The following is a 27,254-nucleotide window of genomic DNA, read 5'->3' as shown; positions in this document are numbered from 1 at the left end:
CCCTTACCAACACAGCCACGCATTGGAGCCCCCTCTGGACACTAGGAGCCCCCTGGACTACCGGATTACAGATGAGCTTATGTTCTATCTCTCCCGCATGAGTGATTTTATGTACCTTGCCATTAAAACCCTGATTTTAATACTGCACTTAGGTGGCGCTTCCTGTGTCCCCCCTTACTATAATATTCTGTATAGAGAGTTGACTCTCTCCGAGGACAGCAGCCGCCTTTACTACTCCACCATCCCTTTCCATGGACTGATGAACTGTTTATAGACTGTATACAAGTAATTCATTCTTAGTTTCAGTCATACTGTCCTTTGTGCTAACAGTTTTTGATCCTATTGTTTGTTCTGTACTTGTAGGTTCTGTAAAGGGAGAAAACATGATGAACATGCATGCACTGCATAGATGCCCTGGGTTTTTTTTTTTTTTTTTTTAATTTTGCCTCAATGTAAACTTTATATCCATATCTCTAAATAGATATGTCACACTGTTCGATCACTATATATATATCACACACTTGTACTACCCATCAACTCCCCAGCACTGCCCCCTTCTCTTGCTCTTTGTATGGACACAGGAGAGGCCTCCAGCCAGCAGAGGGAGATAATCAACAGATGAGTCCGTGAACCATAATAGACCTGTCCCAGGATCGCTGTTTGATGATGTCATCTGAGGTGGACGGAAGAAATGTGGAATACAGATTAGTCATTTCCATACAATATAAACAAACGTTCTTCGGTGTAAGACGGTTGACACAGGGAGCTGCAATGGCAGAGTTGGAGATCGGAGAGTACTGTGATGTGGAGCACTGCGGCCAGCTAGGTGATGAGATGTCATTCAATGAAATGTGTTATCTCTAGATCTGACAATACCACTTGTCTGCCTGCCATGCTGACCTTTCTGCTTTAAACCTCAGTGACATTAGTTTGTGATTGCACTGTGTATCAGAAACAGATGCCTTTTTATTTCTAATAGTTGGTTTCATCATTGTTTATTCTTTGTTGGATGTGCTGCTGATCTTCTGCAGCCTCTTTGCTGCCACTTCCTGTTGACATGCACCCCATTGATGCCAGCATGGCATGTCTCAGGCTGGGTTTCCTAATGGTTACGCCAGTGGACTATGCCTGGGTAATTATGTGGAAATGGCCACTCGTAGTCTCCATTAGGAGGCCATGTGGGTGACAACACTGGAGCATAAATTGAAGCCAAGGACAGAGTGTTGTCACTCGATAAGAGAGTGCCTGAATGACGACCTTCATGGTGGGATCACTAGGTGTCATTTTACCGCTACAAAGCTGCTGATTTAAAGTGGTTCTAAAGGCTCAAGGTTTTTTACCTTCATGCAAAACCTTCTCTGTGCAGTTGTCCCCATCATACCTACCTGAGCCCCATCTTGATCCAGCGATGTGCAAGAAAGCCACAGCTCTCCAGGGACTCTCCCTCCTCATTGGCTGAGACAATGGCTCCCGCTGCTGTCAATCACAGCCAATAAGAGGAGGCGGGGCTGAGCCACGGCTCTGTGTGTGAATAGACACGCAGAGCCACGGCTCAGGAGCAAGCCTGCTTGGGTGCCCCCATAGCAGGCTGCGTGCTCTGGGGGTGAGAGGGACCAGAGAAGAGGAAGATCTGGGCTGCTTTGTGCACATAGCAGGTAAGTAAAACATGTTTGTTATTTTATTTAAGTAAAAAAAAAAAAAAAAAAGCCTTTAACCGCTTGCTTACTGGGCACTTAAACCTCCTTCCTGCCCAGACTAATTTTCAGCTTTCAGCGCTGTCACTCTTTGAATGATAATTGCAGGGTCATACAACGCTGTACCCAATGGACATTTTTATCATTTTTTCTTCCCACCATCAGAGCTTTCTTTTGGTGGTATTTAATCAGCCACCACCGTGGCAGCGTGACGTAAAAGGCTCGGTTCCTCCCCTCTGATCACATATACGGGATTATACTATTTTTGCACTAAGCACTTTAGCAAGAACTAGGGTGGCACCGATTGTCATAAACAGATAATGGGATTTAATTACTACTGGGTTTTCTATTTTTAAAAAAAAAAAAAAAACGAAAAAACAAAACAGTTTTATAGTTTGTTATAAAATTTTGCAAACAGGTAATTTTTTTCCTGCACTGATAGGTGGCACTGATGGGCAGCACTAATTGGTGTCAGTGATGATGAGGCACTGATTGGCAGCACTGATGGGCATTGATAGGTGGCACAGGTGGGCACTGGTATGCACTGGCAGGTGGCACTGGTTGGCACAGATACCTGGGTGATGTCTCACCCTCTTTGGGATGGGTGTCCCTCTGACAAAAGCCAGTGATCGCCTTTTTTTTTTTTTTTTTTATGCTCACGCTGTTATCGCGAGCAGAAAAGAAGCCCGATTTACCAATCTTTTGTTTACATCACGTGATCAGCTGTCATTGGCTGACAGCTGATCAAGTGGTAAGGGGCCGGGATCTCATTGACTTGGTGATCAATCTGCGCTCTGCCCCTCCAGCGCTTACTGCAGCATTAGGATGGAGAGGTGTGTGTGTGTGCACAGGTGGCTTGGGCTCTCAGCTGCACGCTGGGAGGCTGAGCCAGCTGCCGATCAGAAATTTGGGTGGATCCCGACATTATTGTCAGGATCCGTCCTGACCCTAGAGCAGCTCTGTGAGGTCTGCCAACAGCAGACTTTAGCCCACCATTGGCTGATTCTGGGTCACAGGAGAGCACACGTGAGTGCACTCTTGTGACCCAGAAGAGAAGTATGGCTAAAAAAAGCTTTGACAATACTTCTCTTTTAGGCCATGCATGTAGATGGGAAGTAACTATAAAGAAGCCGTGGGAGATCAGCAGAACGGATCCAATAAAGGATGAAAAAGGTCAGACGCATATAATACACAGAGCATTAGCCAATTTAAAAGTAATTCAGTTACAGTTTATGGATGCTCTAATGAGAATTAGCAGAGGTGAGCTCATTTGTTGAAAGGATGAATGACTGCAGAGTATAGTCAGCCTTGGCAGCCAATCAGATTCCATTCTCTTGTATTCAGATGAAAGAACAATGTCTGGCTGGAGGTTACTACATACTGCTTTTTACCTGATGAAATAGGCAGGTGGCCAGCTCAGCAGTTACCCCCGGTTAGAACATAGCATGCTGTAGTACTGCCCTTTAGAATGACTATGTTCTATGGTATTGTCAAGTCTCATTTTGTTTCTGATTTTGTCCCACAGATTTTCTTCCTTTTGTCTGTGATGGTTGCTCAAAAGTATTTTGGTGAGTGTTGGGCATTGGAGGGTAGACATTGTTTTGGGAAATGTTCTTCTGTTGCTATTCACCTGAAATCATTATTCTGTAAATGTTAGACCCCGTTCACAATTGCGTGTTCCGGGAACGCAGGCAGAAACGCACATTTCCATGCCACATGAGAAACACATGTAGCGTTTGCGATGCCATTAATTGGTAATGGCACCCAAACACGGCTAGGACACGCACATTTTGTTTCATGACAAACACGGCAAAAACCACATTTAAAAAATGTGGGAAAATACTTGCTGTGTTTGTTGTATGTAGGGCAGCAGCCCATTCAAGTGAATGGGCTGCTCTATGCTGTCCCCCCAATAAGCTTGCTTAGCAAATTGGGGCCTAAGAGATGTAAGATTCAGCATACACATGGAGAGAATGGTACTCCACTTTTTACAAACATATAATAAATGTACCTCCTGTTCTTGCAGCAAAAAAAAAAAAAAAAAATGTGCATGTATTATTTTATTGCAAATGAGCCTGCAAAAAATGACAGTCTTGATTAGTGGATCACACATACAATGCCAGGCCCCTGCAGACTCTTTTTGCATCTCAATATCGATATGGAGGTAGAGGCTTGGAGAGCTGGAGGAAGTGTCAATGGACTACGAGTGTGCTGATCTCTGCACTTGTGTGCCATTGAGAACTAGAAGGTGCTGAGGTGGCAGAGACTTCTATTTCATTCATTTACAGGTTTCTGTGAATGAATGGCACAGCTGTGCAGGTGAAGCCCTGAACCTCTGCCCAATTCTGTTCCAATTGTTTTTTATTGAAAGTGTTTTACAAAGGTAAAGAGGTATACAGAAACATACAAAAATAGGGCCTAAAAAGTGGCCTCACTTGAATCATTTAAAAGTAAGCAAAGTGCAAAACTGCAACACAGGCGGTATACAGCATTAACTTGGAAATTACAACAATAGTAAACCGTAGAAAGACATACTGACAGTCAGAAGATCACCAGTAGAGATTCACATTAACATTAAAAACGTATATAAAAACCAGGTTCGATTCGGCACTGCGACGCTTTAACTGACAATTGCGCGGTCGTGCAACATAGCTCACAAACAAAATTAATGTCCTTTTTTTCCCACAAATAGAGCTTTCTTTTGGTGGTATTTGATCACCTCTGCGGTTTTTATTTTTTGCGCTATAAACAAAAATAGAGCGACAACTTTGAAAAAAACGCATTATTTTTTACTTTTTGCTATAATAAATATCCCCAAAAAATATATAAAAAACATTTTTTTTCCTCAGTTTAGGCCGATACGTATTCTACATATTTTTGGTAAAAAAAATCGCAATAAGCGTTTATTGATTGGTTTGCGCAAAAGTTATAGCGTCTACAAAATAGGGGATATATTTATGGCATTTTTATTAATAATTTTTTTTTTTTACTAGTAATGACGGCGATCAGCATTTTTTTTTTTTTATTGTGACTGCGACATTATGGTGGACACATCAGACAATTTTGACACATTTTTAGGACCATTGTCATTTTTATAGCGATCAGAGCTATAAAATTGCACTGATTACTGTAAAAATGACACTGTCAGTGAAGGGGTTAACCACTAGGGCGCTAGGGAGGGGTTAAGTGTGTCCTAGGGATGTGTTCTAACTGTGGGGGGGAGGGGCTGTGTGTGACACATCACTGATCATAGGTCCCGATCACAGGGAACTATTATCAGTGACAGTGTCATTAGGCAGAATGGGGAGATGCTTGTTTACATTAGCATCTCCCCATTCTTCCTCTCCGTGAGACGATTGTGGGTACCCCCGCGGACATAGAGTCCGCGGGACCTGCGATCTTACTCACTGAGCTTGCAGTGGGAGCGCACGCTCGGCACGCACGGCACGCACGGCGGCAAATTCAAAGGGATGTACAGGTACGCCCATTTGCCCAGCCATGCCATTCTGCCGATGTGTAAGTACATGCGGCGGTCGGGAATCGGTTAATATCGCTTTAAAAATGACCTTAAAGTAGAAGTTTGGGGTTATAAAAAAACAAACCTCTATGCTGCAGCATCAGTCTGTCCCCAGCCGGCTCTAAGCCCAAAAGGGGGGGTGGGGGAGAGAACCCAAATTGCATATGAAAATATAGGGGTTGATTTACTAAAGGCAAATAGACTGTGCACTTTGAAAAGTGCAGTTGCACCAGAGCTTAGTAAATGAGCAGAAGCTCTGCTGATTTCCATCGTCCAATCATGTGCAAGCAAAAATGCATTTTTTTTTTATTTTCCTTGCGCGTGATTGGGTAATCTTTGCAAATTGAAGTTTTACCTCATTTACTAAGCTCTAGAGAAACTGCTTTTCAAAGTGCACAGTCTATTTGCCTTTAGTAAATCAACCCCTGAGACTATACAGTGGGGGGAGAAACGAGCATCCCTTAGAGGGAAACCCCTCTTCCTTTCGCCCAGCTTGTAGGGGCAGGGACAGGATAGCGAACACCAACAAACTCAAAACAAGGTTTTCCAACCATACACTAATTAAAAAACACTTTGCTTAAAAAGAGAAACAAGGCGAGGGGGCTCCCTAAGTCCAACCATCCTCAAGAGCAGATAGAGCTGGAAAGAAAGGGGAAGAAAAAACGGGGGGGGAGGGGGATGAAGAAGAAATAAAAGTGAAAGGGAAAAAAAAAAAACTAGAGGAAAGCAAAGAGAAGAAATTTAGATCCCCCACTCCGTCACCCACCAGAGTACTCCCTATACAGGAGTTTGAAGATATTTAATCCACGGGTTCCAGACCTCCAGACCCTTTTAAACCAAACAGCTGTGTCACGAAGTGTGCTAACCAACTTTTCATTAGTCATTATCCTGGTAAGCTTACATTTCATTGGAGCAAAATTCTAAAGTGAGTACTACTGCAAGGGAAATAAACCCCCACACATTGTCAGAGGTGGAAGCTGGTTTAAGTATAACATGGTCTCAAAGGTGGAGTTGGCCTTTAACCACCTCCTGCCCGCTGTATGGACAAAAGACAGGGGGATGGGATCCTCTCTTGTTCTGGGCCAACGTCATATGACGTCGACCTGTGTCACCGTGATCTAGCGATCGCAGGTGCACTCTTGGTAAAGAGCCAATGACACGGCTTTTTACCCATGTGATCAGCTGTGTCCAATCACAGTTGATCACATGTAAACAAGGAAGTGCATTTATCGACTCTCCTTCCCTCTCACTGACAGGGTGTGAGGAGAGGAGAGCCGATGAGCAGCATATACTCACAGGGGAGACCTATACAGATAATGCGTGCCCTGATTATCAGTGCAGCCCCAACAGTTTCCAGCAGTTATGCCAATTTGTGCCCATCAGTGAGGCCATTCTGTGCCCATCATTGATGCAAGTCAGTGCTGCCTTTCAGCGCCGCCTATTATGCTGCGTACACACGAGCGGACTTTTTGACCAAACTGGTCCGACCGTCTATCCGACGGACTTCCGACGGACTTTCCTAATGAACGGACTTGCCTACACACAATCACATCAAAGTCCGACGGATTCGTATGTGATGACGTACGACCGGACTCCGTGTATTTAGGTTTTGTGCTGCCCTAGGCCTGACTAAACTCGTGCACCCCTAATTTAAATATGACACACCTCTTGCTGTTTAAGATCCTCTCTGAAATTTTCGAGAGGGGACACTAGTTCTGAGGGCTTGGGGGGGAATGGATTCTGTTAATTTGCACAGATTTCCTCTCACTTCCTGTTTGGCTATGGGACAGGAAGTGAAGGGAAATCTCTGCAATGGGACAGGGATAGTAAAAAATAAACTGACAGGGGCTATAACCCTCCCTTATCCTATCCAAAATAAAAAAAAAAGTGTTGCCTATAGTTCTACTTTAAGCACAAATTTCTGATAATTTTATGGAGAGGAGTAAGAAGATATAACCATGCCAATGGTGCAGCAGAAAACATATAGCACAGTGAGGAAGGTTTGTGGTCCAGGATGATAGGACAGTCAAAATTAGAAGCAGCTCCCCCCCCCCCCAGTTGCGGAATGCCGGCCGCCCGCATACCGGAAGCAGTGCAGTAGCTTTATGGGGGCGCTAGACTAATTTGCCTCTCAGCCCAGTCCACCCCATAAGACTGGCGCTACACTAACACAAGCCGCTGGGGACTCTTTCCGTGCTGCCCCCCTGCAAAGTGCTGCCCTAGGCCTGGGCCTTGTCGGCCTAGGCCAGGATACAGCATTTACCGGACTAAAATAAGGAAGTTGATAGCCAGTAGCCAATAGCTGCCCTTGCGTCGGTTTTAGTCCGTTGAACTAGCATACAGACGAGCGGATTTTTCGACTGGACTCGAGTCCGTCGGAAAGATTTGAAACATGCTTTATTTCTAGGTCCATCGGACTTTTGGGAAATAAAAGTCCGCTGCAGCCCACACATATGATCGAATTGTCCAACGGAGTCCGGTTTGCCGGACCAAGTCTGCCAGAAAGTCCGCTTGTGTGTACGCAGCATTAGTGTCGCTCATCAGTGCTGCATATTAGTGGAGCCTCATCAGTGCACATCAGTGAAGGAGAACATTTATAAATGAGAGGGGGGAGTTTTGGCTCTCTAAATGAGGCACAATGAATGTACCTCCATCCCTGATTCAGGTAAATAAGAAAGGTATGTGGGACTTTGAATGAGGCAATTGACTTGTGGAGGTAGAGTGGTTAGAAAACATTATTTATTTGTGACAATAGTATGAAACAAGTAAAAAAGGAGAAATTTTTTTTTTCCAAATTTTCTGCCTTTGTCTTTTGTGCAAAAAATAAAAAACCCAGAAGGAATTAAATATCACCAAAAGAAAGCTCTATTTGTTGGGAAAAAATGATAAAAATTTCATTTGGGTACAGCATTACATGACCGCGCAATTGTCATTCAAATTGCAACAGCACTGAAAGCTGAAAATTGGCCTGGGCAGGAAGGGAATAAAAGTGCCCTGTAGGCAAGTCGTTAACCACTTGCCGACCACCGATATACGTCGGCACAATGGCAGCGGTGGGCAATTAGGCATACCTGTACGTCCCCTTTAAGAGCCGGGGATAGCAGCCACGCATGCCCGCCTCGTACAGCATGACCGTGCCCGCGGGACTGGCGGACATCGAGTCTCCCAGCGATTGTGTCACGGAGCCACAGAACGGGGAAGTGCCTATGTAAACATGGCATTTCCCCGTTCTGGCTTGTGTAATGACAGAGCTCACCACTCCCTGTCATCGAGGGCGGTGATCGCTCTCATGTGACTTGAAGCCCATCACTCCCTAGGACACACTTAACCCCTTCATCGCCCCCTAGCTGTTAACCCCTTAACTGCCAGTGTCACAGTAATCAGTGCATTTTTATAGCACTGATTGCTGTATAGATGACAATGGTCCCAAAATAGTGTCAAAAGTGTCTGATGTGTCCGCTATAATGTTGCAGTCCCAATAAAAATTGCAGATCGCCGCCATTACTAATAAAAAATAATTTAAAATAAAAATGCCATAAAACTATCCCCTATTTTGTAGACGCTGTAACTTTTGCACAAACTAATCAATATACGCTATTTTTTTTTTTTTTTTTTTTTACCAAAAATATGTAGAAGAATACATATCAGCCTAAACTGAGGAAAACATTTGTTTTTTTATGTATTTTTGGGGGATATTTTTCTTATAGCAAAAAGTAAAAAATAATAAGTTTTTTTTTTTTTTTCAAAATTGTCGCATTTTTTGTTGTATAGCGCAAAAAATAAAAACCGCAGAGGTGATCAAATACCACCAAAAGAAAGCTCTATTTGTGGGGAAAAAGGACGTCAATTTTGTGTGCGTACAACGTCACAGGACCGTGCAATTGTCAGTTAAAGCGACGCAGTGCCGAATCCAAAAAGTGCTCTGGTCAGGAAGGGGGTAAAATCTTCCGGGGGCTGAAGCGGTTAAAGTATATTTCCACTTTTGCAGCCAAATTAGGATAATATCTACTTTATATTTGTTACATGTTCTTTTTCACATAGCATTACTTTAAGTATTTTAAAAATGTGATTTACATTTTACTTGCTTTCTGTAATGTTAGGGGGGGAACTGGAGAGTTCTATTTACCAAGATTAACCCTGTCTGCACTGTGCTGGCAGATTTTCATTATGTATACCTAAAATATAGAATATAGAATGAAAAAAAATATATATATACATATACATATATATATATATATATATATATATATATATATATATATATATATATATATATATATATATATATATATATATATATAATGTGAGAGAGAGAGATTTTACATGCAAAAGAATTTGTAGTTCTGTGCTGCCTTACGTCAGACAGCACAGCAAAGTTCTCCAATGCAGCAGCAAAGCTACTGCTGTACTGCAGTAGAGGGCCTTCCTTCTTCCAGTGTTGCTGTACAGGGGATTACATGAGGCTCATGTGACAAATTCAGGTTATTACACCAATTGCATATAAAATGATTTTAGAATTGCATAATTGGTGTAGGTTATCTTTCTATCGTTCCTTTTTTTACAGCATTAAAACTTCTAATAAGAAAAATAAGTAGATTATGTTTTATGCTGCTGCTGCTGTTTTTATTGTTAGTCCAAATGTGCATGTTTGTTGTCTTTACAGCCTCGCACACAGAAGCAGAGACTCTCATGACTGTGTTGAGGTAATGTGTTTACAAGCAGTGTATCTGTAACAGTATTTGGACAGTTCTTCATTATAAAACATATGTGTATTTTCCATGTAGCACCGCTTAGGTACAGACTAATAAGACATTGGGGGTAAGACTTTGTTTTCATGGGCTACAGGATTTAATAATTAAAGTAGAAAGTATACATTCAAAGGTATATGCATTTTACTGTTTCCAATTTAAAAAAAAAAAAAAACACTGACGTTAGGCTGGTGGAGCCATGCAATTAACAATTTGTGCCTCAGATAACCTCTGTACCACTCTTCCCATATCTTGCATGGGTGAGCCTACCAAGTCAGAAACAGCTGCATGTAAGTTGTTATAGATGGCTGTCGAATTTTTGGGATTCATGGTCTTCATGGAAATGGATCATGCTTAAATGAAAAATAAACTCTTGTATTGTAGATACTCTGCTTTATGGTATTTAAAGTAGAAGGTCATTTTAAACCTAAAGTGTTACTAAACTCACAACAGTAAAATCAGTCTGTATATGCAGTAAAGCATGCTTGTTATTAACCTCCCTGGCGGTTTTCCTGAGTGTGGCTCGGGGTTAAATTTCAGCACCATTAGCGGTAACCCCGAGCCACACTCAGGATTACATCTCAGAATCCTAGTGCGGTATACTTACCTTGTCCCCAGGATCCTGCGATGTCCCCCCGCTGTGTCCATGGGCTCTGTCCTCCGCCCAAAGCCTCTCTGTGCGGGGCTCCGTTCCCTGCGGGGGCGGAGCCTGGCGGCAAATTCAAAAAAGTGAAAATTCATAACACATACAATACTGTATGAAATCCTTTCACTTCCCTTTTGTCCCCAGTGCTTTGTCCAATGCCCTGCATGCAGTTTTATATTATATATACTGTTCTTTCTGCCTGGAAACTGAAGATTCTCCATGGCAACCAAAAAGTGTCCCTTTACGTCAAAAGTGGTTTTAGACCAGCCATATAATTATTTTATATGTATTTATTATATTATAATTTATGTTTTTGTGTTTCAAACTTCATCATACCCGGGATATCTACTAGACTCTTGGTGGACAGATTTAAGTGTGTTACTGCTAAGAATTATAGGCCTGCAATATAAAACGCCAAATTTCTATGCAAAATAATTGTACCGCTTTTGAGATGCAAAAATCTGAAATAATCATACCGCCAGGGAGGTTAAGGATGAGCTCAGGCGTGTTCGCAACTCCACGTGCCCACCAGGAAGCTGACACTCCGCAGCGCTAATCACAGGTAGTGAGACCTTTCTCGATCTGTGCAGCCGCAGCTCAGGAAATGTATCACTGCTTGTGATTAGCGCTACGGAGTGTCGGCTTCCTGGCGGGCAGGTGGAGTTGCAAGCATGCCAGAGCCCATCCTTCTTTTTATTTTTTTATTTTTTTTCACAAAAAAAGCCAGAGCCCATCCTTGCTTGTTGTACTAGCTGTGGAACCTAAGGGGTTAATCCTCTGCATTGTGTATAAAGGCTGTGTGATTCTGTCTTATCTGATCTGCCTCTTCTTTAACTGACTCCAACCCATCTCGTGATAGAACAGAGCATTAGGAGTCAGGCTGCACATGCTCAGTTTGGTGTGTATTGCTAGAGAGGAGTTTTTTTTTTTTTTTTTTTTTTTTCTTTGGGAGAGTGGCCCTATGCTGATCACATGCAATCAGAACTGTCCAGCTAAAGGATCAGAGGAGAATGAAAACTCCTCCTACAAGCTTAAGCAGACAGTGATAAATGTCACAAGACTGCTATATATTTCTGATGAGAAAAGGTATTTAGCAGTTTATATTTACTAAAATAATTGCATTTCCATGTTCTGTGTACTGTGGGAGACCAGATATAGTGAATGCAGGTTCTGGGTTTAGTAACATGTTAAATCTGCTAACAACCCCATTCTAATAGGGCGTACACACGGTCGGACTTTGTTCGGACATTCCGACAACAAAATCCTAGGATTTTTTCCGACGGATGTTGGCTCAAACTTGTCTTGCATACACACGGTCACACAAAGTTGTCGGAAAATCCGATCGTTCTGAACGCGGTGACGTAAAACGCGTACGTCGGGACTATAAACGGGGCAGTGGCCAATAGCTTTCATCTCTTTATTTATTCTGAGCATGCGTGGCACTTTGTCCATCGGATTTGTGTACACACGATCGGAATTTCCGACAACGGATTTTGTTGTCGGAAAATTTTATCTCCTGCTCTCCAACTTTGTGTGTCGGAAAATCCGATGGAAAATGTCCGATGGAGCCCACACATGGTCGGAATTTCCGACAACAAGCTCTGATCGGACATTTTCCATCGGAAAATCCGACCGTGTGTACGGGGCATAAGTCCTAAACTAACTACCCAACAGACAAAAGATGCTTATACTTACCTTTGCTGAGGGTGTGCTGGTCCGGTCACATGATTGGCTCCCAGCACTGGCTTCTATGTAGAGGATGCCCCATAATTAGCCTATGGGTGACATCACCGCTCATGGATTGCAGCCATTGTCGGCGATCTCTCCTCTACACTGAAGCTGGGGAGATCATCTGACTGAACTGAAGAGCCCTCAGAATAGAGAAGTATAAGAATCTTTCCTCTACACTACAGGGTGGTTAGTAGAGGGCTTAGAATGAGTTGGGAATAGGTTTAGGTTAGATTTTGTCTGGACTTTTAGGTGCAGGTTTTTTTTTTTTTTTTTTTTTTTTTTTTTTTTTTTTCCTGAACATGAACTCCATTTTAATCTTTGAAAGCCCTTTCACACCTTTGCGCTAGAGCTGCACGATTAATCGCGGAGAATCGTTCTCGCGATTCTCCGCCCGCCACGATTACAACTCCGGATTTGAACGATTCTGACCATTCAAAGCACGCGCCTGTTTCGGAGTGAAGGGGAAGCCGTCGGAGCCAGCGTAAACCTTCTGACGTCACCTGTGTGCGCCCGAACGTGTGATGTCAGCTGGAAACATGGCGGAGGAGCAGGCCATACAGCCCCCCCCGAGACCGGAGCCCTGACCGGCACCACTTGGAGCCCTGACCGGCACCGCCCAGATCCCCCAGATAGGGGTCTCTCTGCTTGAGGTGCTGTGCCAGGTGTGTCCCTCTGGGGCCACAATACACTCGGTGGGCACAGAGTACGGCAAAATCCAGCAGCAGGTGAGGTAACTCCTGACAAAGGGGGAGGGGGGACACATGACAGGAAGAGACAGGGAGGGGGGGACTCCTGAGAGATAGAGAGGGAGAGCAAGGGGGCACCTAACATAGAGGGGGGTTCCTGGGATTGGGGGCACCTGACCAGGGGAGGGAGATCACTAGAGAGAGCGAGAAAGGGGGGACACCTGAGATAAGTAGGAGCGCCTGAAAGGAGGATAGGGGGATACTTGAGAGGGAAAAATTACGTCGCAAGAATCGTGAGAGAATCGTGATCTTTTTATTAGTAAGAAAATCGTGATTGTCATTTTATCCAGAATCATGCAGCTCTACTTTGCACCAGTTATGACATGCTTTGCTTGTTGTGTAGACAGTGCAGTACCTGTGCCTTATAGTCTTGAACTATAGCTAAAGTCTTGCCTAAAGATGTCTGCTTTTACCTTTCCAAGCAAAAAAATCCTGTTCTGTGCCCCTCTGATTTAGTGTCACCTTCATTGAAATCTGACTGAGAAGATTCAGTTTGTTAACAGCGATTCTATTAAATATGAGCGACACCGCAATATTAGCATGACTACACGTCCTGTGCATTTCATTCCTGACTATGTGGAATAGTTCCCTATATTGCCTGTAACCATATGTGCTACAGAAAAAATTCTAATTCTAAATTCTGTGTTTATAGTCTTATTTATTAACAATTTTGTATTGCATTTCGCAGTTCTCTGCTATCTACACACTAGCCTATTAATTCTTTAGCTCTGTAGCATTACTAAAATGTAAAGAAAATTATTGAGACCCTTAGTTTTTAAAAATGAGAGTTTAATATATATCTTTTTTTTTTTTTTTTTTGTTCTTTTTATTTGTTTTAGTTAAAGGTTCACGTGAGTACAGATCATGGAAAATCAGAGGGGAGCACACAGTACCTATGTACCTATACAGGCTGCGGTGACAAGGAGCTAATGCAAGTTCTGTGCCCGTTCTGTGAGAAACACTTCTGTCTCAAGTATGTTATATATCTATTCTGTCTACACATACACACTTATATTGTGACATTATGGTTTTCCTATAACACAGTATATCTTTTCTAGACATCGCCATCAGTCAGATCATGAGTGTGATAAGCTTGAAGCACCCAAGCATCGAATGTCTGCAACACAACAGTTGGTGAAAGAGATTGTCGGTCAGTGGATCGGTTTTATATATTTTATTCTTATGTTTTTAAAATAGTGCATAATTGTTAAAGAGAACCAGTTTGACTTTTGGGCTGGGTTCACACAGCTGCGATGCGGGAGCCAGTGCGATTCCTGTGCAGTATCCCACATCTCATGTCTCTAGCAGGCATTTCACACTGCCCTATGCAAACCGCTGTGGGTGTCAATACAAAGTTATTGACACCCCCAGATCAGTTAGCAGATCGCTGTGCGAACTGTAAAATGGTGCAGGAACCAGATCGCGTAGGTGTGCACACCCATGAGATCCAATTCCAATGCGGACCAAAAAAGGGTCCTGCACCATTCTGTTCCGAATGCAATGCAAATTCAGCCATACAATCTGTGTGGCTGAATTTGCATCGCACAGACATCCCACGTGATCTGCATGGCAATGCAGTGCAAATCACATGCGATGCCTGACATTGCAATAGTGTGAACCCAAGCCTCAGCCTGAATATTCAGTTTATGTTCGCCCTCTATTAAAGTGGTACTTTAGTCAGAAAATGAAGTCCTGCTAGATCACTTCAGGCTGGCCCCTTTTGTAGGTATAGCCATGTAAAACATTAAAAATAAGTGTCCATACTGTTTAAAATCCAGTAATGCACTGTCTCTCCCTGCTCTGCACATGCTCAGTGATCGGCATTTTTAGGCACTGATGAATCTGTAGAGGCCCATCTGTTGCCAGCCTTAAAGCGGAATTAAACCCTCTTATCATTTACAGCCAAGGAAGCTGATTCTGTTTGAACTACAACTGCCATAGTGCTGCACATGTGATCAGTTATGACAGTAAAAAATATTTTTTTTTTCAATATTGTCGCTCTTTTTTTTTTTTTTTTTTTTTTTGTTTATAGCGCAAAAAATAAAAATTGCAGAGGTGATCAAATACCACAAAAAAGCTCTATTTGTGGGGAAAAAAAGGACATCAGTTTTGTTTGGGTACAACGTCGCATAACCGCACAATTGTCATTCAAAGCGATGCAGTGCTGTATTGCAAAAAAAATGGCCTGATCATTAAGAGGGTAAATCCTTCCAGGGCTAAAGTGGGTAAAGTGCGAGGCTCCGTTCACATTTGGCGTTTTGGGCAGAATCACTGCAATTCTGCCATTGGTCTTAAATCGCACTAAAATCGCAAAATGCATGTTGGGGTGCCATTTATTTTCATGGTACAGTTTTGCTGCGATTATCATAGTAAACTGCAACGCTCAAAGCTCGTTGCACAAAAGCAGCACCTGCCCTTTTTTAGGTGACACATTGCGGTGTCTGGGCAGAATTGCAGCGATTCTGCACAAGATGCCTAATGTGAATGGAGCCTGAGAGTTTCTGGTCTATCGACTGTCTGCAGTGTAGTACATACCTTAGAGCAGTGGTTCTCAACCCTGTCCTCCAAAGCGGTGTTCCGCCCAAAAAAAGATGAAAAGCCAGCAGCTACACATACTGCAGCTGCTGGCTTTTAATAATAGGACACTTACCTGTCGAGGGAATCCCGTGATGTCGGCACTGCAGCTGATGTTTCCATCAGCTGTCGGGTGCTGCCGCCTCCATTGTGGGTAAGGGTACCCGGCAGTGTTGCCTTATGGCTTCACGACGGGAACCCTACTGCGCATGTGCGAGCCCCTGCTCCTCTCTCCTACTGGCCGGGCTACAGGGAGAGGAGAAGGGAGCCCCGCGGTGATGTCACGGGCCGCGGCCTGGACTCCCAGAAGTGGGAACAGGATACATGTCAGGTATCCTGTCCTCCCTCCCCCCCGAAAGATGCCAATTGTGGCACTGGAGGGGGAGAGGAGATACATGAGCGGAAGATCCACTTTTGGGTGGAACTCCGCTTCAAGTACTCCCAACAAGCCATGTTTGCAGGTTTTTCTTCATCTTGCACAGGTGCTTTAAGTCAGAGTCATTGGCTTGGTATTTTAGACAGCTATTTTATCTAAGAGAAAATCCCAAAACATGGCCTGTTGGGGGCACTTAAGGACAGGGTTGAGAACCACTGCCTTAGAGCCACCTAAGGAAGACTGGAGGTTTACTATATCAGAGACTGTTCTGTGTTGCCTACAGAAAGACCTTGTGGGTCTGGAAAGCAGCATAAACTTGTCAGGAAATTATCCTTACTGTTTACTGTATTTTTTTATCTGATTTTCAGATTCCAAGAAATCTGCTCCTCCCAGCAAAGGGAGAAAGGGAGCAAAAAACAGCGAGACTGCAGCAAAAGTTGCACTGATGAAATTGAAGCTCCATGCGCTGGGAGATAAATCTTTACCGCAGGCAAGTGTTTGGTCATCACACACGGTCACTATGAAATCAGTATGGTTGGAGGAAAATGACTAAGATGGTGTTGACTTAGCAACTATGTTACTAGAATAAAAAGTGCAGGCACCCTGCTGTTCCCCTTTTATTGTCAGGCAGTATTTACAAGCTAGACTCTGACCCTTCCTGGTAGTGTCCAAGCTGGCGTACCCCACTCTACCCAATGTCAAAGTAATGTGTGGGAGGGTGTTGGCAAGCTGCTTCCTTCTAGTGCCAAAGCTTTTTCTGTCAGAGGGTCTGGCATTTAGAAGTAGTGATGGGGACTACGGGCGTCTAGGTACCTGCACTTTGTGCCTAACAGTAGTTTATTTCCCACACTCTTACATGCTGGTAAGGTATTTGGCTTCTGTCTAAATTGGCTCTAGTATGTGTATGTATGAATGTGAGTTCGGGACCTTAAATTTGTAGGCTTTTTGAGGGCAGGGACTGATGTGCATGTGCAATATATATGTATAGCGCTGTGTAACTTGTTGACAAAAAAGAAAATGGGCAGACTCGGACTACTTGGTCTTTTACTGCCATCATTTTGCTGTGTTTTTTATCATGGGGGGAAAAAAGGAATAGGGTTTATAGGAAAATTCCATTCTTGTGGAAAATTGTGTGTGTGTGTGTGTGTGTGTGTGTGTGTGTGTGTTGGAAAAAAAATATATACTGTGTGTGTGTTTGTACACACGCACACTCTCTCTAACTATATTACCAAAAGTATTGGGACACATGAACTTTAATGGCATCCCAGTCTTAGTCCATAGGGTTCAATATCGGGTTGGCCCACCCTTTGCAGCTATAACAGCTTCAACTCTTCTGGGAAGGCTGTCCATAAGGTTTAGGAGTGTGTCTATGGGAATGTTTGACAGTTCTTCCAGAAGTGCTTTTGTGAGGTCAGGCACTGATGTGGAGGAGAATGCCTGGCTCGCAGTCTCCACTCCTATTCATTCCAAAGGTGTTCTATTGGGTTGAGGTCAGGACTCTGTGCAGGCCAGTCAAGTTCCTCCACCCGAAACTCGCTCGTCCATGTCTCTATGGACCTTGCTTTGTGCACTGGTCCAAATCACTTGGTGAAGGGGGGATTATGGTGTGGGGTTGTTTTTCAGGGGTTGGGCTTGGCCCCTTAGTTCCAGTAAAGGGAACTCTTAAGGCGTCAGCATAACAAAGACATTTTGGACAATTTTGTTTGTTCAGTTTGGGGATGGCCCCTTCCTGTTCCAACATGACTGCGCACCAGTGCGCAAACAAGGTCCATAAAGATATGGATGAGCAAGTTTGGGGTGGAGGAACTTAACTGGCCTGCGCAGAGTCCTGACCTCCACACGATAGAACACCTTTGGGATGAATTCGAGCGGAGACTGCGAGCCAGGCCTTCTCGTCCACATCAGTACCTGACCTCACAAATGTGCTTTTGGAAGAATGGTCAAACATTCCCATAGACACACTCCTAAACCTTGTGGACAGCCTTCCCAGAAGAGCTGAAGCAGTTTAAAGCTGCAGAGTTTGTGCCAACTCAATATTGAACCCTACCCATGAAGACTGGGATGCCATTAAAGTTTATGTGCGTGTAAAGGCAGGCATCCCGATACTTTTGGTAATATAGTGTTTATTCACTGCTCAAGAAAAAAATAAAGGGACATTTTTAAATCTGAGTATAGCATCAAGTCAGTTTAAACTCCTGGGATATTGATCTGGTCAGTTAAGTAACAGAGGGGGTTGTTAATCAGTTTCAGCTGCTTTGGTGTTAATGAAATTAACAGGTGCACTAGATGGGCAACAATGAGATGACCTCCAAAACAGGAATGGTTTTACAGGTGAAGACCACTGTCATAATTTTTTTTTTTTCCCCTTCTCGTCTTTTCTGACTGTTTTTCGCTAGTTTTGCATATGGCTAGGGTCCGTTTTTACTAATGGTAGCATGAGGTGATACCTTGACCGTATAGAGGTTGCACAGGCAGTCCAACTCCTCCAGGATGGCACATCAATACATGCCATTGCCAGAAAGTTTGCTATCTCCCAGCACAGTCTCAAGAGCATGGAGGAGATTCCAGAAGACAGGCAGTTACTCTATGAGAGCTGGACAGGGCTGTAGAAGGTCCTCGATCCATCAGCAGAACCAGTATCTGCACCTTCGTGCAAGTAGGAACAGGGTAAGCACTGCCAGAGCCCTACAAAATGACCTCCAGCAGGCCACTGGTGTGAATATCTCTGACCAATCAGAAACAAACTTCATGAGGGTGGCCTGAGGGTCCGATGCCCTCTAGTGGGCCCTGTGCTTGCTGCCCGGAACCATGGAGCTCGATTGGCATTTGCCATTGAACACCAGAACTGGCCGGTCCGCCACTGGTGCCCTGTGTTTTTCACAGATGAGAGTGGGTTCACCCGGAGCACATGTGACAGACATTAAAGGGTCTGGAGAAGCCGTGGAGAACGTTATGTTGCCTGTAACATTGTTCAGCATGAACGGTTTGGTGGTGGGTCAGTGATGGTCTGGGGAGGCATATCCATGGAGGGACGCACAGACCTCTACAGGCTAGACAGTGGCATCCTCACTGCCATTAGGTATCGGGATGAAATCCTTGGACCCATTGTCAGACCCTACGCTGGTGCAGTGGGTCCTGGGTTCCTCCTGGTGCACGACAATGCCAGCCTCATGTTGCGAGAATATGCAGCCAGTTCCTGGAGGATGAAGGAATTTATACCATTGAATTGCTCTGTTCAGGAGCGCAGTGATGCCCTGGTCCAGATCTGGGAGGAAATACCCCAAGACACCATCCGCCGTCTCATTAGGAGCATGACCCAGCGTTTTCAGGCATGCATACAAGCACGTGTGGGCAATACAGACTACTGGGCACCATTTTGAGTTGCTGCAATGAAATTTCAGCAAAATGGATTAGCCTGCTGCATCATTTTTTCGCTTTGATCTTCAGGGTGACTTTGAATTCGACGTGGCATTATTTTCATTCCTAACGAATTACCCAGTCCATATCAGTATAGATATCCAGCATGATAGATATATATAGATAGCTATATTCATACACAACAAGGATAATGATTGCTTTATTGCAGCAGAAACAGCCCACCTTTCAAGGCAACAGATGCAGTCCTGCCTACTTTAACCACTTGCTTACTGGGCACTTAAACTCCCCTCCTGCCCAGACCAATTTTCAACGCTCATGCGCTTTGAATGACAATTGCGTGGTCATACAACACTGTACCCAAATGAAATTTTTATCATTTTTATTTACCACAAATAGAGCTTTCTTTTGGTGGTATTTGATCACCTCTGCGGTTTTTATTTTTTGCGCTATAAACAAAAATAGAGCGACAATTTTGAAAAAAAACTCATTATTTTTTACTTTTTGCTATAATAAATATCCCCAAAAAATATATAAAAAAAACCCATTTTTTTCCTCAGTTTAGGCCGATACGTATTCTTCTACATATTTTTGGTAAAAAAATCGCAATAAGCGTTGATTGGCTTGCGCAAAATTTATAGCGTCTACAAAATAGGTGATAGTTTTTATGGCATTTGTATTAATAATTTTTTTCTTACTAGTAATGGCGGCGATCTGTGTTTTTTTTTTTTTTTTTTTTTTTTTTTATCGTGACTGCGACATTATAGCAGACACATCGGACGATTTTGACACATTTTTGGGACCATTGTCATTTTTACAGCGATCAGTGCAATAAAATTTCACTGTTTACTGTAAAAATTATACTGGCAGTGAAGGGGTTAATTTATCAGCCCTGTTTGGGGGGGGGCTTTGAGATATCAGGGGTCTAAACAGACTCCTGTCATCTCCCCTTTGAGACAGAGAACGGGACTGAGGACACAGATTGCCCGTCATCTGCAGTGGCTGCTGAGAAAGGTGGACAGGAGACGGAGGCTCCTGTCCATTCATGAACTGAAGCATAGTAAACATTATTTATGATACTCAGTTATGAATAGACAGTCAGTGATCACTGACTCTGTTCTTTTCGAAAAAGAGGGAGCCGGTGAATGGCAGATTTGCCGGCTCCTCCGTCCTCTCTCCATCCGGCCAGATCTGGGAGGGGGGGAGAACCCATGGAGCACAGAGGGGGACCCGGAGGAGGACGGGGACCGGAGGTGGACACGGAGAGAGGGAGGATGACACAGGAGGGAGGAAGGCACAGGGAGCTGGAGGAGGACGTGGGGGGACAGTTTGTGCGGCGATGGAGGGGAGTTACAATCACTAATTTTTCCCCCCGTATATCCTTTCAATAAAGCTGCTGAGAGGGGGAGAAGCGGCTGTCAGCTGCTTTGTTGAAAGGATATACAGGGGGGAATCGGTGCTTATAACTGCCCCCTGCCGTTGCACTGATCACCTGTGTGGCTGCTCGGCCCCCCCCTGCTACACTGAGGATGCCTGGTCCGATACAGCAGGTATCGGATCAAGCATCGGAGCATTTGCACGAGTACCGATACTCGTGCAAATGCTTGGTATCGATACTAGTATCGGTGCAACCCTAGAGTGATGTAACCCAAATGACCAATCAGAAATCCTCTTTCAGAAACTTGGATCCATCATGCTAATAAAAGCTGATTTTGGTTGCTTCAGAAAAACCTCTCTGCACTTAACTACTCCCAGTCCTCTTGTCTGATATGGCTTCTGTATTTTTCAGTCCGAAAGGATCTACTTCCAGGTCTTCCTGCCGAAGGGTGGAAAGGACAAAAGTAAACCCATATTCTTCTGCAAGAAGTGGAGTATCGGTAAGGCAGTGGATTATACAGCTTCATTAGCAAGCCTGAAGAATGACAATAACAAGGCAACAGCAAAGGTATGTTCTAGTTACATTTTCATGCCGCAGCTGAAAAAAAAAAAACAATCTGTGTTATATTGGTAAATTGAACTTGTTATAGAATGATGAATATACGAACAGCCCACAAGTTCATCTATATAATAAAATCTGTTAACAAAATTCAGCAAAATTAATCTTGAGCAGTCCTATATGCAAATGTTTGACCTTTCCACTGTCATTGAGGCATGCGAGGGGAGTGGAAAATAAATACACACACACACACACACACACGTCCATAAATATTGGGACGTCAACACAATTCTAATCTTTTTGGCTCTATACACCACCACAATGGATTTGAAATGAAACAAACAAGATGTGCTTTAATTTGAGGGTATTTACATCCAAATCAGGCTAACGGTGTAGGAATTACAACAGTTTGTATATGTGCCTCCCGCTTTTTAAGGGACCAAAAGTAATGGGACAATTGGCTGCTTAGCTGTTCCATGGCCAGGCATGTGTTATTCCCTCATTATCCCATTTACAAGGAGCAGATAAAAGGTCCAGAGTTCATTTCAGGTGTGCTATTTGCATTTCGAATCTGTTGCTGTCAACTCTCAATATGAGATCCAAAGAGCTGTCACTATCAGTGAAGCAAGCCATCATTAGGCTAAAAAAAACAAAACAAACCCATCAGAGAGATAGCAAAAACATTAGGTGTGGCCAAATCAACTGTTTGGAACATCCTTAAAAAGAAATAACGCTCTGGTGAGCTCAGCAACACCAAAAGACCCGGAAGACCACAGAAAACAACTGTGGTGGATGACCGAAGAATTCTTTCCCTGGTAAAGAAAACACCCTTCACAACAGTTGGCCAGATCAAGAACACTCTCCAGGAGGTAGGTGTGTGTGTCAAAGTCAACAATCAAGAGAAGACTTCATCAGAGTGAATACAGAGGGTTCACCACAAGATGTAAACCATTGGTGAGCCTCAAAAACAGGAAGGCCAGATTAGAGTTCTGGAACAACATCCTATGGACAGATGAGACCAAGATCAATTTGTACCAGAGTGATGGAAAGAGAAGAGTATGGAGAAGGAAAGGAACTGCTCATGATCCAAAGCATACAACCTCATCAGTGAACTATAAAAACCAAAAAAACATGCGCTTACTCAATAATGCAAGCAGCTAACAACGCAAATAGAGATTTTGCTATAAACCATACATATAAACAAGTGTAGCGCTGAAGATGATACAGAAAGTGAAAAAATGGAAAATAATACATATGTGATATTAACAAGTATCATTAAATATTACTAAATGTCCATATTGAATAAATCAAAGTCCATCCTTATGTGAACTGTTATAATCACCACGTGAAAAAACAACTAAGTAAGTGACAATACTGTCCTAAAAGTAGATGAAGGCGTACCAGAGATATTGGACCCAAAATTGGTGTATACCATATGGGTCAAACAAGCTTAGCAGCACTGGTAAAAACACGAAAATATGCAGTCTTGGAGGCCTTCAAGAGGATCCAATGTGTGTGGATATAAGATTGTGTAGATACCACCACCCGAGTGAATGGAGGCTTACCAGAAAGTTGGGACCCACAAAGCATATGCTGTATGGGTCAAACAGGCTTGAATTGCCCACTGGCAATAGCGGGGGGGGGCCCCGAAGACGAACTGAAGGTGGAATCCTAAAAAAAAAAAAAAAGATCTCGGCTTCTGGCCTCCGAACAATCATAGAGACTTCAGGGACCATCTGGTCCACCAGAAATCTCTATGGTCACCATCCGGGGCCAGCGGATCCCTTCTCCGACTCACCCATGGCAGCGGTGAGTCGGTAGAAGCACCAGAGGGCGACGGGGGGTGGGGAAGTCCTCTCTCGCCGCCCGTAAGAACGATCAAGAGGCAGAACGGCCGCTATGATCATTCTTATGGTGTAGGGAATTGCCGGCACTGAAAGATGATATCTGAATGATGCCTGTAGCTGCAGGCATCAATCAGATATCCCCACACAAAGTCAAGGACATCATATGACGGCCGGCGGGAAGAGGTTTAAATAAAAGTACAAGTAATACATTACAGTAAAGTTCTATTATGATATAGTTAATATTGTCAGATTACAGTGTTGAATTAAGATAAATATATTGCAATGATATTTTGCAGTCTGCACAGATGGGATCTCTATCATACGCGCATATATTAACACAGCTTTTCATCCTCCACATAGTATACTGTACCCCCAAATTCCTACACTAACAAATTCAATCCAAACTGCAGTTAGATATTCTTCTTTTGGGATAAAGGTTTTAGCTGAAAAAATAAAAGCTGATCATTGTAAGCACCGCTGTCAGTAGTAAATGGTTTCAACCCTCTGATACATTTCCAGAACAGCTTGTTCTGTTCAAAAGCAGACTTGGGGCCCTTTCACACTGCTCCTTTGGAAAAATGAGGTAAAACCGCATATGCGTTTGATGCATTTTTGGTGCATTTTCTCATTGCCTGACTCCAGTCATGCACAAAAACCGCACCGCATTTTCTATTCATTTCAGTAGGAAGGTGCATCCCTATTGGTCCAAAAAATGCAGCATGCACCTATCCCACAGCACATTGGTGTGAAGCGTTCTAGAGGATTTAAAGGGATACATTTTTCATGCATTTTTGTTGTGCTTTTTAAACACCAAAAAGTACCTAAAAAACGGATCAATGTGAAAGGGCCCTTACCTGCTGGATCACTGGAAAAAAAAAACAAAAGAAAGAAAGCCCTGAAAAAGAAAACTAATACAAAAGAAATTGAAACTTAACGTTTCAAAAACGTCACGTATACATATTATTCTAAAATGGATACACATTTTTATAGCTAAAATGGTGGACAGCAAGCTAAAATATCCCTACAGTCATCATATCCAAGAATTGGTAAGCCGCAATAAAATAAATGTTTGTTTTTGGGTTTAATATTGTTTTATTGTTGTAGTGGTGGAATCGCTCACCTGTATTCTAGGTTACTATGAAACTTCCCTTATGGATGACTGTCTGTCCCTGGCGGTCACTAGATCACTTTTTGTTCCTCGCATGATGCTTAAACTAAGTTAGATATCAGCTACTCCTCTGTCTGTAGAGCATTGGCTATCCAAAGTGAATAGATGTATTTCATCTGAAAAACACACGTACTACTTCCGGAATGCGGTACATACATTTTACTCCATCTGAGTGGAGCTGGTGTGTCCCCTTTTAATCTAATATTGGAGTTTCCTGACTCTTTTCTTATTGATATGGTACTTTGTTTTGTTGTAACTTCCATGTTCTTATTTTACAAAGGTGAGACCCCAATGTTATGAGCTGTATGTCTTTTCTACCTCCCTGTCTTGTTGCTTTTGTACTCTAGAAAATGTTTGCTTAAAAAAATATATCTGGTAAAAAAACGAAATATATTGCATTCTAATTATTTCTTGTTTCTTGTAGAAGCTAAGAGTGTGTCACCCAGAGACAGGACAGGCTCTGCCTTTGGACAGTACAGTGGAAACATGGCTTTCAAGTCCAGAAAATGCTTTGTACAACGGTGGAAATATTATCATAGAGTACCTGAATAATGACTGCACTGCTGTGGAAGATACCAGTTCTTACTTAAACTAGTAGTAATTAACAGTTGATCAACTCTCATATTTTGTACATATTTATGTATACAATAAATATTTTATTTAAATATACACAATTTGCTAATACTATACCTACTTCTTTACACGGGGATAACAGGATGTTATTTAGGTGTAGCCACAAGTACTGTATGTATCACAAATTTGTTTTCAGCAAAATGAATGTACTATATAAAAAAAGTAATGGGAATGTGGGATTGGCTTTTAAAATGAGGTGGTGTATACTCGCTTGTCGACCAGACGCCATTATTATACTGCGGCAAGGTGGCACAATCCCGCAAATCGCCGTAGCTGTACGTCAACCCGGGAACTTGCTTTTGTGGCCCTTCCCCATTAGCCAGCGGGGGAGCCATTCAGCGGGTCCAGCGGATTCGATGTCTGCCGGCCACCCGCGATCGTTCCCAGCAGTGACAGAACGGGGATCTGCCTGTATAAACAAGGCAAATCTCCGTTCTGACAAGGGAGATCACACAGATCCTGTCTTTCTGCTATGCAACAAGAAGGATCTATGTGTTGTCCCAGTGAGCCCTTCCCCCATACAGTTATAACACAGTTAACCCCTTGATCCCCCCTGATGTTAACCCCCTCCCTGCCAGTGTCATTAGTACAATAACAGTGCATATTTTTGGCACTAATCACTAATAATGTCACTGGTTCTCAAAAAATGTCAGTTAGGTGTCCAATCTGTTTGCCGCAGTCCAGCTAAAAATCACTGATCGTCGCCATTACTAGTAAAAAAAAATAAATAATAAAATGCCATAAATCTATCCTTTATTTTGTAGACAAGATAACTTTTGTGCAAACCAATCAATAAACGCTTATTGCGGTTTTGGTAAAAAAAAAAAAAAATCTAGCAGAATACGTATCAGCCTAAACTGATGAATACATTTTTTTTATTTTTTGGAAATGTTTTATAGCAGAAAGTAAAACATTTTTGTTTGTTTTTTGAAAAATTGTCTCTTTTTTTTTTTTTCCTTTTTCTTGTTTATAGCGCAAAAAATGAAAAATCGCAGAGGTGATCAAATACCACCAAAAGAAAGCTCTATTTGTGGGGAAAAAAAGGGGATCAATTTTGTTTGTGTACAACGTCACACGACCGCGCAATTGTCAGTTAAAGTGACACAATGCCCTATCGCAAAAAAATGGCCTGGTCAGGAAGTGGGTAAATCCTTCCGGGGCTGAAGTGGTTAGAATAAAACTTATTAATTGGGCAATAGTTTGATAGACAGGGGTTGATCTACTAAAACTGCCCAGTGCAAAATCTGATGCAGATCTGCATAGAAAGCAATCAGCTTCCAGGTTTTATTGTCAAAGCTTAATTGAACAAGCTGAAGTTAGAAGCTGAGTGGCTACTATGCACAGCTGAACCAGATTCTGAGTGCAACAGTTTTAGTAAATCTCCCCAACAGTTATGTCAACTCATTCTGTGTGTGAATAAGGTTAATAAATTTACAAGCTTTTAAAACAGCAGTTTAAGTTTATACAATTGCATAATGCCTGACAAAGTAATCTAACCTGTGTCTTTTTTTTTTTTTTTAAAGCCCGGCCTCTTTGATAACCTAAGTTAGCCCAAAAATGTACTGGTTAATATCCAAATGTGCTGGAAACGCACGCAAAGTAACCTTCCCCTAAACAGAGTGAAAATGCTGCCATTCTGTATTTTGACACTAGGTGGCAATGGTGAACTGCATTCAATGAAAGGTGTTGTGCAAAAGCAGCTAATAATCCAATGTCACACACACACACACACACACACACACACACACACACACACACACACACACACACACACACACACACACACACACACACACACACACACACACACACACACACACACACACACACACACACACACACACACACACACACACACACACACACACACACTTTTGGACTAGCATGCTCAGACATTTAATCTAAATGTCCTTATTTTATATAGTGTGTCACATACAGTACATACTGTACTAGGGCCAAGTTACCTACCAGCATGTCTTTTGGAGCGTGAGAAGACACCTGAGTACACAGAGAAAAGCAGGCAAGTACAGGGAGAACATACAAACTCCATGCAGATTGTGTCCTGGTTAGCCAGTATTTGAACCAAGGACCCCAGAGCTGCAATCAGAAGTACTGATTTTCTAATGTCACCTCTGCACTCCTTTGAAGCTAAAAGAGCACAGACCATACTCAATCAGCTTCTTCCCGGACACAGCAGCCAGGCAATTACAGCTTTGGACCCTGGAAATGATCAGAGCTTGACGTTTCCAAAATAATTATAGCT

At 42.9% G+C, this 27,254-nt stretch overlaps 1 protein-coding gene across 1 annotated transcript; it reads left to right on the top strand.

Moving 5' to 3' along the window:
• The first annotated feature begins 634 nt into the window (after nt 1–634).
• ZFAND1 (zinc finger AN1-type containing 1) lies at nt 635–26,194 on the top strand. The gene is made up of 8 exons (XM_073631875.1): nt 635–826; nt 3,220–3,262; nt 9,875–9,914; nt 13,922–14,055; nt 14,141–14,232; nt 16,401–16,522; nt 21,197–21,352; nt 24,783–26,194. The coding sequence occupies exons 1-8, from the start codon at nt 664–666 to the stop codon at nt 24,951–24,953; spliced, it is 921 nt and encodes a 306-aa protein (XP_073487976.1). The 5' UTR covers nt 635–663; the 3' UTR covers nt 24,954–26,194.
• The last annotated feature ends 1,060 nt before the right edge of the window (nt 26,195–27,254 follow it).

Source organism: Aquarana catesbeiana, linkage group LG05 (genome assembly GCF_042186555.1).
Source record: "Aquarana catesbeiana isolate 2022-GZ linkage group LG05, ASM4218655v1, whole genome shotgun sequence".
Taxonomy (NCBI): domain Eukaryota; kingdom Metazoa; phylum Chordata; class Amphibia; order Anura; family Ranidae; genus Aquarana; species Aquarana catesbeiana.
This window is presented reverse-complemented; position numbering and strand designations above follow the sequence as displayed.

Coding starts and splice junctions, on each gene's coding strand:
- ZFAND1 (XM_073631875.1), top strand. CDS start 664: ATGATGTCATCTGAGGTGGACGGAAGAAATGTGGAATACAGATTAGTC. Junction 827..3,219: donor GGAGCACTGCGGCCAGCTAG/GTGATGAGATGT, acceptor TTTGTCCCACAG/ATTTTCTTCCTTTTGTCTGT. Junction 16,523..21,196: donor GAGATAAATCTTTACCGCAG/GCAAGTGTTTGG, acceptor TGTATTTTTCAG/TCCGAAAGGATCTACTTCCA.